Below are 12,500 nucleotides of genomic sequence, written 5' to 3'. Positions count from 1 at the left end.
CTTACCGTATATGGACAATAATTGGGTGCGAATCTGCTATTTGCTAGCACGTGAAACCTAATAAATTAATACAGTACATTCCCAATGTTATCATCCTTAGGTGGTAGTACCAGAGAAGTTCAACTTGTATCTAAGAGCCTTAAAGAGTACCTCTGTGTGCCCGTTGAGCGCGGCGTGGTGCAGGGCGGTGCGTCCGCCGCGGTCCGACACGTTGACGCTGCTGAGCAGCGGGATGATGATCTCGGCGCAGCGCAGTGCCTTGTTGGCCGCCGCCACGTGCAGCGGCGTCTGCCAGTTCTTGTCACGAGCGTTCACGTCGGCCGAGTGGCGGATCAACACCCGCACGGCCTCCTGGGGAGGGGTAGGAGAGAAGTGTCAGGCAGGCCAACATCACAATAAGACTAGTCAGGTCAACATCACAATAAGACTAGTCAGGCCAACATCACAATTAGACTATAGGCAGGCCAACATCACAATAAGACTAGTCAGGCCAACATCACAATTAGACTATAGGCAGGCCAACATCACAATAAGACTAGTCAGGCCAACATCACAATATGCATAGTCAGGTCAACATCACAATAAGACTAGTCAGGCCAACATCACAATAAGACTAATCAGGCCAACATCACAATAAGAGTCAGGCCAACATCACAATAAGACTAGTCAGGCCAACAACACAATAAGACTATAGGCGGCAGGCCAACATCACAATAGAGCTCGAAAGTCCCGCCCCTTAGTTCCGCGTTTCACGGGACCTAAGCTGACCATCTAACAACATGGTAGAGAGTAAATATCTTCTGATCTCAGTCATGATATGCGCTGGGCTACAAATATGCTGTTTAAGAGGCTAGATAAAGATTATTCATGCAGAAGTATCAATGTTTTGTTCCGAGGCCGTCGGCATGAAAAATGTGAAGAAACACAGCTTTCTAAAAAGTGTGGGGGTTCATACGAAAAATTAAGCAAAAATATCAGAAACAACATATATGGAGCTCGTGGCACAACTCGAAGGGGATCGAAATATCATTTTAATACCGCCATTGGATTACATGCTACGATTTTCGGCTAAAAACGCTGTTGAGGTCCCATGAAATCGGGGGAAGTGACGTCACTTTCGAGCTCTATAAAACTAGTCAGGCCAACATCACAATAAGAGTCAGGCCAACATCACAATAAGACTAGTCAGGCCAACATCACAATAAAACTAGTCAGGCCAACATCACAATAAGAGTCAGGCCAACATCACAATAAGACTAGTCACGCCAACATCACAATAAGCATAGTCAGGTCAACATCACAATAAGAGTCAGGCCAACATCACAATAAGACTAGTCAGGTCAATATCACAATAAGCATAGTCAGGCCAACATCACAATAAGAGTCAGGCCAACATCACAATATGACTAGACAGGCCAACATCACAATAGACTAGACAGGCCAACATCACAATAAGAGTCATGCCAACATCACAATAAGACTAGTCAGGTCAATATCACAATAAGCATAGTCAGATCAACATCACAATACAGTGTTTCCCACAGAAATTTTGGAAACTATGGGGGCAGCCGGGATTTTTTTTTTGTCCCCCTGGGGGGGGGGGGGGGGGGGGTTGGGGTCTTTTCACTTTTCGCGGGGGTATTCACGCAGTGTAAATGCAAAATGGCAAAACAATGAGTATAGTATGACATTGGCGCATGGAGAAACTATAGGCCTACGCCTACATTTCAGCCATTTATATTTTGAGAAATAAGGCTACATACACATGCAAGGGTCTATGTAATGAAAAAATAATAAAACAAAATAGGAGCAGAGATAAGAATTTAAGATTGCTGTGAAATTGTTAACGCATAAACAAAAAGGGTCTAAGGGGGTAGGCTATGCCTTTTCCCCACACACACATAGGCGTACACATTCTACATGAGGGGTGCTGGTCACAGGGCCAGTTTTTTCAAAATTCCTCCCATTAAAAGGGCTGAACAACATATTACATATTTATGTCTATATTCACATTCATTACACATTCATTTCTATATGCAGCCCGATGTCTCCTCTGCCTTGTCAATGAAGGCCTGTCACCTAACTCATTACAACTGTAAAACAAAGCCTGGGGAGTGTTAGTAAACTCATCCCAACTGTCCCTTCTCGGAAGGTTTTTTTTTTTTATTGCTCCCAAACCCAAGTTAACTACAACAACTTGACAAGGCTTTTGATCCCTCTCTCTTTCAAGCACTTGTGGTTTTCTCTATAGGATGTATTTACTCCAGGAGGAAAATGCGAAGGAAATCGTAATTGAAATCGCTTTTAACAAACACGGAAATCGTAAAAAAAAAAAAAGTAAAAAAAAGTACATTTTTTACATTTTCGGAAACTATGGCGGCCAAATTTAAACTATGGCGGGCCGCCATAGTTTCCTCAATGTATGGGAAACACTGCAATAAGACTAGTCAGGCCAACATCACAATAAGAGTCATGCCAACATCACAATAAGAGTCATGCCAACATCACAATAAGACTAGTCAGGCCAACATCACAATAAGACTATAGGCAGGCCAACATCACAATATGACTAGACAGGCCAACATCACAATATGCCGTGGTGATCCTACAATGACTTGTGTCCCATCCAGCAACCCGCCCCCAACAAAAAAAATCAACTGTCTAAAAATGTTAATAAAGCCGCTAAACCCATGTTATGAAGTCAGCTCAAGTCAAGTCAGTTATTTTTGCAATTGTGTGGTAGCAGTGTGGCAATAACATGCTCAAAGATTTTCGCGATGCTGCTGCTGCTGCTGCTGTCATGTATACACCTGACACAGTGAGAGCCAGTGGTTCAGTCTTTGAATTACATCATTAATTCAGTCATAATTACTTAATTTAATTGAGTCATTTACACTCCCGTAATCATATGATGTAAAAATGTATGTTCAATGTCTTTTTTTACATCTAACAAAAACTGAAATAAAGACAGAGAGAGGCATTATAAGATGAGTCATATTTGAAGCATGCTTTCTCTTTCTCTTTCTCTTATCTCTCCTCCTCCTACTCGAAACTACAGGTATGCGATGATACTGCATGGCATCCACCTCTTGCATTTACAAGAATTTCTGTGCTTAGCGCTGCCTGTTCACTACATGCTCATTGCAGTATATTCTCTATGCATACTGCTATGCCCCGTCTATTCCCTCTTTTACTATTGTCCCTTTCCTGTGCACTATTTTGAACATTTAGCCCCTAACAGAAAGAACAGACATAGAGACAAGCCCATAGACACCCACTCTAAAGCCAGGTGAGACAAAATAAAAATTAGCCAAATAAAGGAGACAGCAGCAAACATAAAAATGGGGGCTACTAGACATTAATGCAAACAATTTAGAAAAGGGCCTAAATGTTCAAAATAATGCACTTGTCCTGTCCATCCCTATGATCACTGTTTCCCGTTACCCATGCGTACATTCTATATCCTTACGGCCAGGGGCGGAGCTATTAGGGGGGGAAGCTGGGTATTTGACCGTGGGCCCAGGGCCCTCTTGTATGGGTGTTGGTGCCCTATTGTGACCATGGCAGGCCATATACCACTGCTTACGGCTTATCTATTTTCTATGCTCGTTGCTGCCTATCTATTCTCTATGCTGACTGGCTGCTGTATCGATGTCCTGGAATACACAGCACACTGATGAAAATCATTTGAATGTTCTTTGGCAACCAACTATATTTTCATGACGACATTTTTATTACAAAGGCCTTGACTTCATGGCTCTGCATGTCCATCCAAGAGTCACCTGTCATACATGCCACATCTATCTACTAAGCTGTTTCATTACCCTCTTCATTGATGAAAAGTTCTCTTGATTTGAGTCCATTGTTCCCAATGTGTATATAGTTCATTAGCTTTTAGCTCCCCCGGAGCTCTCTCATTGCTATGACTCCTGCATAACCAGTCTGCCTGAAGTGAAAGGGCACCCTTTTGTCAGATCAGGGTTTTTGCTCGAGGTTTCTTCCGTTTCAAAGGATTGTTTTTCCTGCGCCTGTTGCCTTAGTGACTTTGCCCAAGTGGTTCACTCTCTGGGCTCTGTGAAATGCCTTAAGACCATTTCCCTCTGGTGTCGTTCAACTAAAACTTGAATGGAATTGAACTTGAGTAGGAAATGACGTTAGTGTGCAACTATGTAGTAACTGTTGATATTGCCTTGACATACATGGAGGGCATTTTCAGACTGTGGAAAGAAGATGTTTTCATTCTAATGCTTCTGAATTGTGCTAACTATTAATTGAGAGATAAGTATATGTGTCTGCATAGCTGACTTCCACAGATTCAATCCAAATAATGAATAAAGGGTAGTGGTGCAGTCATCCACACTTTCCTGTTTTTCAAAACGGTCCTTGTTAATGTAGGCTACATGAAGTAACGTGTAATAGTGAAGCATGTAACAACACAAGGTTAGAGTAATAAAATGGGTAGGATAATACAATGAATGGACCATTACCAAAAAAGTGCTACTATAAAATCATTTGTCAAACTCAAAACCATTTTATTCAACATATTTTGCATGCTACAGCGGCCTATGCACACACACACACACACACACACACACACACACACACACACACACACACACACACACACACACACACACACACACACACACACACACACACACACACACACACACACACACACACACACACACACACAGAGTCAAGTAGAAGTGCTGTTTCGTTTATTGGGTGGCTTTTACTCTCCTGTGTTTGGACTAGATCTGCATGAAAAGGGATCTTTGTATCGGGTGAAGTTCTAAGCAGCGAGCACAGCACACACATAATGCTGAGCAGTTAAGTTCCTCACCGGCTTTGGTTTCAGAGTGAGTAACACACTTCCTGAGTTGCCCTTGTGCAAAAGTAAAAAAGAGCGTGCTTGTGAGTGTGCACGCCTGTGTGTGTGTCTTTGAGCCTGTGTGTGTGTGTGTGTGTGTGTGTGTGTGTCTTTGAGCGTGTGTGTGTGTGTGTGTGTGTGTGTGTGTGTGTGTGTGTGTGTGTGTGTGTGTGTGTGTGTGTGTGTGTGTGTGTGTGTGTGTGTGTGTGTGTGTGTGTGTGAAAGAGAGGGAGATTTTGAAACCAACCTCACTACGGGATGCCACAGCCCTGTGGAGAGGAGTGAGCCACATGTTGTCTTTGGCATTGACCCGTGCTCCTGGGAGAGAGAGAGAGAGAGAGAGAGAGAGAGAGAGAGAGAGAGAGAAGGGAAAAGAGAGATACAAAGATACCACTTTGAATATTCACACAGCAAACCAGGTACCAGTCCTTGCTATGGAAATTTCACTAAGCTATGCTCTACAAGTGCACATGTGCATTGCTTCTGACAGACATGCTAATGTCAAGCTAGCCACACACTTGTGCTGAAAACTTAATCCTGAACTTTGGCAAAGGCTAGATGCTAAGTGCTACGGGCAGTAGCCAATGAAACCTCTCAGCATCTTACTTCCTGTAGTTATGCTGTGTAGTTGCAGTAAGGAAAACGTGAGCTACCATGATTCTACAGATGCTATTAGTAAATGATTCAAGATTCAAGATTCAATAAGTTTATTGTCATCGTCATTGAAGGCAACAAAATTGTGCTGAATTAGTAAATAGGCTATTAGTAAATGTACTGTGTAGTAGGCCAACAGGTCTTCGTTTAGCTCAGAGGATCTGGTGGTGTTGTATTGAGCAATCCTTTCATCTTGGAGGTGTGGGCCATGCAGAGCTTTAAAACATTCGAATCTGCCTGTACCCAATCGCTGATGTCGGGTGGTGAGGTTTGCAATTACTGTAGCCTGGCTATAAGCCAGCCTACACACAAATTCAAATGTACTCATTCCAGGTAATCAATGACAAGCACCTCTGTATGTTGATTGGTTAGCCAAGATTCTGCTTGAAAAAAAAAACATGTTAATACTGGTAGATACCAGACCCTCTGGGCTCATAAATGAAATGAAGTGTGAGGGGTATAGGTTATAAACACGATATTAAAAAAATATTTGTTGACTCGACCTAACTCAATCGAGTCATTTGTTGCTTGACTATGTTCACCTGAGTGAATGTATAATGTGTGTAAGTGGAAAAGTCCATGTTGACATGTTTTAATTTCATTTGAAGGATTATTTTGAGTTTTGCAGGGCTTTCGCATATTTGTCAAGTGGAAGTTGGTGTACGGTTCCTCTTACTTCTTTGTTTTGGTGGGTAGGCCTAATGTGTTTACTCAGCATGACAACAGCAGCTCTTCTGCCAAAAGTCAGCAAATCCTTTTTCTACGGTGGCCCAGAGGGCCCAGTAGAGAGGGGGTTCAAAAGGAGGTGAAGCAGTAGAGAACCTTAGTGAACAAACGCCTCCTTCACCACATCATAAGCCTGCCGACGCCGCCTTGACCTCAGCAAAGCCTGCCAACGCCCCTGTATTATTAAGAAAATAAAATAGGGCCCAGTCGTGGCTCTAACGGATGGGCACTGGATTGCTATGTGGGGGGAGCCCTCTTAGCCTGCGACGCCATCCATGTACTCCAACCAAAGATTTTTCGTCTGGCAAAAGCCTCGAGCTCGGTTCTCTCAGTGTTTAGCCAATCAGCAAACAGTTGAGAGTGATGACGTAGAACTCACCCGCGAGCTCCGTTACTGATTGGTTAAGGTAACTATATTCACACCTTCGTTTTGTTGTTTGTTTGCTTTTGCGACGCTATAACGTAACAGTCATGCTAATAAAGCACAATATGGGTTTTAATTTGAGTTTGGAACTTCAATTAATATAAATGATAGGGTAAGATCAGACCATATCCCATCGTCCACAGAGACGGATTCCTCATGGCTTTTGCCAGACTGATCGACAGAGTCAACAGTCGGCTATTCGCCCAGGCTAGAGCCCTCTGGGCTCATAAATGAAATGTGTGAGGGGGATAGGTTATAAACACGGTAATAAAAAAAATATTTGTTGACACAACTTAACTCAATGAAGTCCTCTTGGTGCTTTGACTATTTTAATCTGAGTGAAGGTATAACGGTACATGCACACAGGGACGGCACGTTTCCTTAACGTCTCCGTGAGCAGCGCGAGTCCGAGAGGTTCGCGGGCTGCCTTTCACACTGCACAGTCAACGTCCACGTTCTATCCGCGGGCAGCAGCCATTCATTTTCAATGGGAGCCGCGCATTGAACGCGGACGTCCGCGCAGGAAAATAGACTCGAGTTCTATTTTCAAGGAGCAACGCGGACATGTCCGGTCGGGACGGACATGCACCGCGCTTACACCACATTCCTGTGTGCAAGGCATGATTTGTTTTCATGCATTCTAACCGTTTCGGACTGATAACGGACACGTTCTGTGGACGTACTGTGGATGTCCGCGCCGTTGGTGTGCATGTACCGTGCTGTGTGTAAGTGGAAAAGCACATGCTGACATGTTTTAAAAAATGCAAGTTTTTCAGGGCAGGGGGGGGGGGGGGGGGGGGCTCTCTTCTCACCCGACAGGATGAGCAGCTCTGTGATCTCTGCATCGCCAACGAAAGCCGCCGCGTGGAGGGGCGTTCGCTTCTCCGCATCCTGTAGCATGAACACAAGAAAAGAGAGCAGAGAGAGAACAGAGAGGGAAGGAATGACATTAAGAAGAAAGATGGAGGGATAGAAAAAAGAAGACAGAAGGAATGAGAGAGAGAGACACACACAGAGAGAGAGAGAAGCAAAGAGAGAGAGAGAGAGAGAGAGACAGACAGACAGACAGACAGAGAGAGAGAGAGAGAGAGAGAGAGAGAGAGAGAGAGAGAGAGAGAGAGAGAGAGAGAGAGAGAGAGAATGCGGACAGAGTGTGAGAGAGAGATAGAGGGAGCGAGAGAGAGAATGTCAAAGAGAGGGAGGCAACAGAAAAAGGGCAAAGGAATGATGGAGAGGAAACGCATTTGTAATTTTACACTTTGATCAGACAGTATCTCTCTGTGGTTAAATATAAGAGTTTCTGTCTCCACACAAAACAGCAAGTAATCCATCAGTTGTTCTATCAAGGGGGAAAACAGACGACAGTGTGACAGCACGAGTTAAAAATAATCAGAGAAATGAAACAGAGACAGCATGTGCCGCAACCGGGCCTGAAGCAGCGATGGCAGCTGTCATTGAGGCTGTCCCAGTTTCTGATATGTCAGTCACAGGCTTGACTGACGAGCACAGTTCAAAACTAGGGGATCCTCTGTATCCGCATCTCTGTATTGTTCTCTCTCTCTCTCTCTCTCTCTCTCTCTCTCTCTCTCTCTCTCTCTCTCTCTCTCTCTCTCTCTCTCTCTCTCTCTCTCTCTCTCTCTCTCTCTCTCTTTCACACACTTCTTTCCCACTATCTAACTCTTTCTCGCTCGCTCTCTGTACACACATTCTCTCCGTCCTATCCCCCCTCCCTCTCTCTCTCACACACACACACACACACACACACACACACACACACACACACACACACACACACACACACACACACACACACACACACACACACACACACACACACACACACACACACACACACACACACACAGAGCTCATATCCAAAACAAGCCCATGGATGGACAAAGAGACAATTCCCATCCAAGACAGGCAGATCCCACTAGACAAAATACCCACGACGAAAGAACACAAACAAGACAGCGCGCAACACAAAACCAAGCCCTGCATTGCTCCTCAATTTCATGTGCAGTTGTGGTCATCAATTTCATTTACTTATTTTTTTGCTTTCGGGACCTGGTGTGGGCAGTGACAAGATGATAGGGGAGTAGATGTGAGAGAGGATGAGATAAGGAGAAGGCTATAAAAAGCAGCAGGACTCACCAGAGCATTGATGTCCTCTGACTTGTAGATGAGCATGCGTATCTCCTCGGGGTCTCCATTGAAGATGGCCTGGACAAGAGGAGGCTAGAAAGACACAGAGGGAGACACGAGAAGTCAGAGGCTTGAAAAGTTAACGTTTAACAGGGCCACCGAAGATGCTTTGATAGGGCAAATGTAAGACGTTATGAAGATGCTATATGAATATGTTCATATTTGAATAATAGGCTATTTATGAGTGCAGACAAATGATCAAATATCCTTCCGCTGTAAATGACATGCAGTACATAAATGGTGATTTGGTTCTCCCTGAATAACTCAAGAGTATTTGATATTGCAGAGGGTCAATGATTTTCATAAGGCAGCAAGCAGACAAGAGGAGGCTAGGAGTAGCCTACATAAGACAAAAAGAAGAGAGCGTTTCATGAAGATATCATTATGTGCGTGTCTTTATAACATGTGAATAACTGGATACATGTCGTGTTCACTGTTTAGGTAGATCATTAAATTCACCAGCATCTATCCTTGAAGAACTTAAGATGCAGAGAGTGGCAAGGCCAGGGTGTAAGTACAACTGCTTATATTGGATAAGAACTGTTCTTTAAACCTTCACGTTTGCATGTTTACAATAACATCATCCTCTTTACAGTGTCTCTAATCAGTCACAGTGCAAACTCATTTTGAGTTGCTGCAAAATGAGTAACTGCAAATTCTGGATTTTTTTTTCTCCATACTGTATGTTATGTGCATTTCGATTCATTGCTGCCTTTTCCAATTCATAGCTGTGTTTTCCTGTCTGAAGAGCAGCACATGGAAAAAAACACATGGCATGTTATTGTCAAGGACGTGGCTTATCTCTTTCATCAAAACACAGCTTTCCTGTCTCATGGACGTCTCCTCAGAGCCAGATACCACCATGAGGGTGGAGATTATCAGCCGTTCACATCTACACATCAGCATCTTCTTAGACTTCAGAGAAAGCAGTAGTAGGACAATGAAGCTTTGTTGCCAAACAGTACAGTTAGTGACGATACCACAAACAGTACTGCAGGTGTTTCCAAACTGGTTATATTTATTTATTTTTAATGATATTTTTGGAACCTTTGGCCTTTATTGGTGACAGGACAGTTTAGAGTGAGATAGGAAATTAGCGGGGAGAGAGAGATAGAGAAGGTTCGGCAAGTGACCCCGGGCCGGAATCGAACCCAGGTCGTCGGTGTAGCAGTACAACTGATTGAGCCACGGCTTGGCCAAATGTGTTCATTTTTTATTTCAAATTCAGATTACAATTTAGCAATACTAAACGACACAAAAAAATGGCGAAACTATCGTCAGGTCCCGAAGGGGGTCCCAGCAGGAATTTAAAAAATCTTAACCACCTCAGTAGCCTACAGCAGATCTACTGTGAACTCAGTGCAACCCTACTCTTTAATTGTATATGTCTTTAGGATCTATAAAGTTCTTTGCACAGAGACTCTGTTATAATCACATTGTCACCAAATTAATCTGTTACTTAAGACTCTAGGTTATGTCAAAGCAATGCTGCTCTGATGTTGTTGAATGTATTTGGAAAAAAGTGAGTATGCCCGTCGACGGGCACATCTGCATGAAGAGGCTTCATCATGGTGCACAGACCCTAAAAGGCAAAATCTAAACTATCACTGGCAACAACCATATGCTAACAGAAGGCAAGCTTACAAAGCTGTTATCCATCACAGATCCGGTGCAATGACGATTAGCTGGTGGAGAGCCATTCACACGTCAGTATGATGAGGCGTACACTCACCAAACACTTTATTTTACAGCATTTTTACACACCTTTCCAACTGCTCATTGATGCACATTTCTAATCAGCCAATCACATGGAGGAAACTTTATGCATGTAGGCATTTAGATAGGCTCAAGACCATCTGATGCAGTTCAAACCGAGCATCAGAATGTGGAAGAAATGTGATTTATGTCACTTTTAACATGGCATGGTTGTTAGTGACAGATGGGCTCGTTTTAAGTAATTCAGAAACTACTGCTGATCTACTGGGATATTCACGCACAACTATCTCTAAGGCTTACAGAGAATGCTTCGAAAAATGTATCTGTGGGCACATATTCATTGGTGTCATCATTTCTTCATTTCTTTGTTGCCACAGCCTACCTGAGTATTATTGCAGGCAGTTAAATCAGTTTTATATGCAAAAGGGGGTCCAACCCAACCCTTGCAAGGTGTGCCTTTTAAGGTGGTCGGTGAGCGTATTTCCGTTAAAGTGGAGCGGAGAGAATCTAGCCAACCAGGGGCCGGCCCAGCAGCATCCATGGTAACCCACTCCGAAAATATGCACGCACGCACACACACACACACACACGCACACACACACACACACATTTCCTGTTACTTTCTTTCGCTTTTTTTCAGAGAGATGACAAAGAGGAAGCCCGACGCATTCTCACTTCCGCTTAACTGAAATTGTGTACACACACAAACACACACACACACACACACACACACACACACACACACACACACACACACACACACACACACACACACACACACACCGGAGAGCCTGGGCAGTGAGCAGCACACACTGCGCGTGAGGCCAGAGAGGTCATGTGCAGAGCACATGTGGCCGAGTCAGTCATGCTCATACCATACAGAGGGACTCAGGAGTCGAATGTGGACCTAGCCAGACTCGGAACTCAGGTCTTTTGAATTGTTTTGTTCAATGCAACTGTATGTAACACGTATTCTTTCAGAGATGTTTGCTTTGATCATTTGGTTGTTCATCGACAAGACCTTAATGAATAAACAATAAAAAAAGACCAGGACCCAGGTTAGACTCATCCATATGCACTCAGCTGCTGCTGCTACTGCTGACAGCTTTAATGGGGCCTGAGACAAAATCCTCTGAAAGGGCCCCCTTCTCAATACATACAATGTAATGGGGACCCATTTTGTGTGTGTGTGTGTGGGGGGGGAGGTGTAACTTTATTTAGACAGGACAATGAAGAGTGGGACAGGAAATGAATGGGAGAGAGAGAGACAGGGGAGGATCGGGAAACGACCCGGGTCGGAAATCGAACCCGGATCACCAGCCGTTGTAGCAGTCCAGTGCCCAGACGACTAAGCCACGGCAGGGCCAATGGGAGCCCAATTAACACCCCCAAAACCCTTTCCCTGGGCCTGGGACAGCTGACCATATCATCCCCCTGTCTGCTGACCTGTATGCACTTAGAGCAGAATTAAGGTGTCAGAATGCACAAGATGTTAAATACAGAATGCACAAGATGTTACACACAGCATTACACATATTGTATGTGTGTACCATATAGCTCACTATTACATGCATTCAGTCAAAGGCAGATCTCTCTCTCTCTCTCTCTCTCTCTCTCTCTCTCTCTCTCTCTCTCTCTCTCTCTCTCTCTCTCTCTCTCTCTCTCTCTCTCTCTCTCTCTCTCTCTCTCTCTCTCTCGTTGTCTCACACACACACACACACACACACACACACACACACACACACACACACACACACACACACACACACACACACACACACACACACACACACACACACACACACACACACACACAGTTGCGGTTGGTGATGAGAGGTATAAGAGAGATTCCTCACATGTGCCATAGCTAAAAAGTCAGCCAAAAAGTCAAAAGTGTCCAAA

General features: G+C 44.0%; 1 protein-coding gene across 3 annotated transcripts in view; it reads right to left on the bottom strand.

The window, feature by feature from the left end:
* Positions 1–12,500, bottom strand: part of ankrd44 (ankyrin repeat domain 44) — a 45,125-nt gene that overhangs the window by 26,569 nt on the left and 6,056 nt on the right. For all 3 annotated transcript variants that reach the window (XM_063214115.1, XM_063214116.1, XM_063214117.1), the window contains exons 2-5: positions 8,832–8,915; positions 7,490–7,568; positions 5,121–5,191; positions 151–351 (exon numbers count right to left, since the gene is read on the bottom strand). In XM_063214115.1, coding sequence (XP_063070185.1) covers positions 151–351; positions 5,121–5,191; positions 7,490–7,568; positions 8,832–8,915 — 435 coding nt within the window. The remainder of the gene's footprint in view (positions 1–150; positions 352–5,120; positions 5,192–7,489; positions 7,569–8,831; positions 8,916–12,500) is intronic.

Source organism: Engraulis encrasicolus, chromosome 13 (assembly GCF_034702125.1).
Source record: "Engraulis encrasicolus isolate BLACKSEA-1 chromosome 13, IST_EnEncr_1.0, whole genome shotgun sequence".
Classification (NCBI taxonomy): domain Eukaryota; kingdom Metazoa; phylum Chordata; class Actinopteri; order Clupeiformes; family Engraulidae; genus Engraulis; species Engraulis encrasicolus.
The sequence above is the reverse complement of the archived record's forward strand: the minus strand, read 5'-3'. Positions and strand labels throughout refer to the sequence as shown.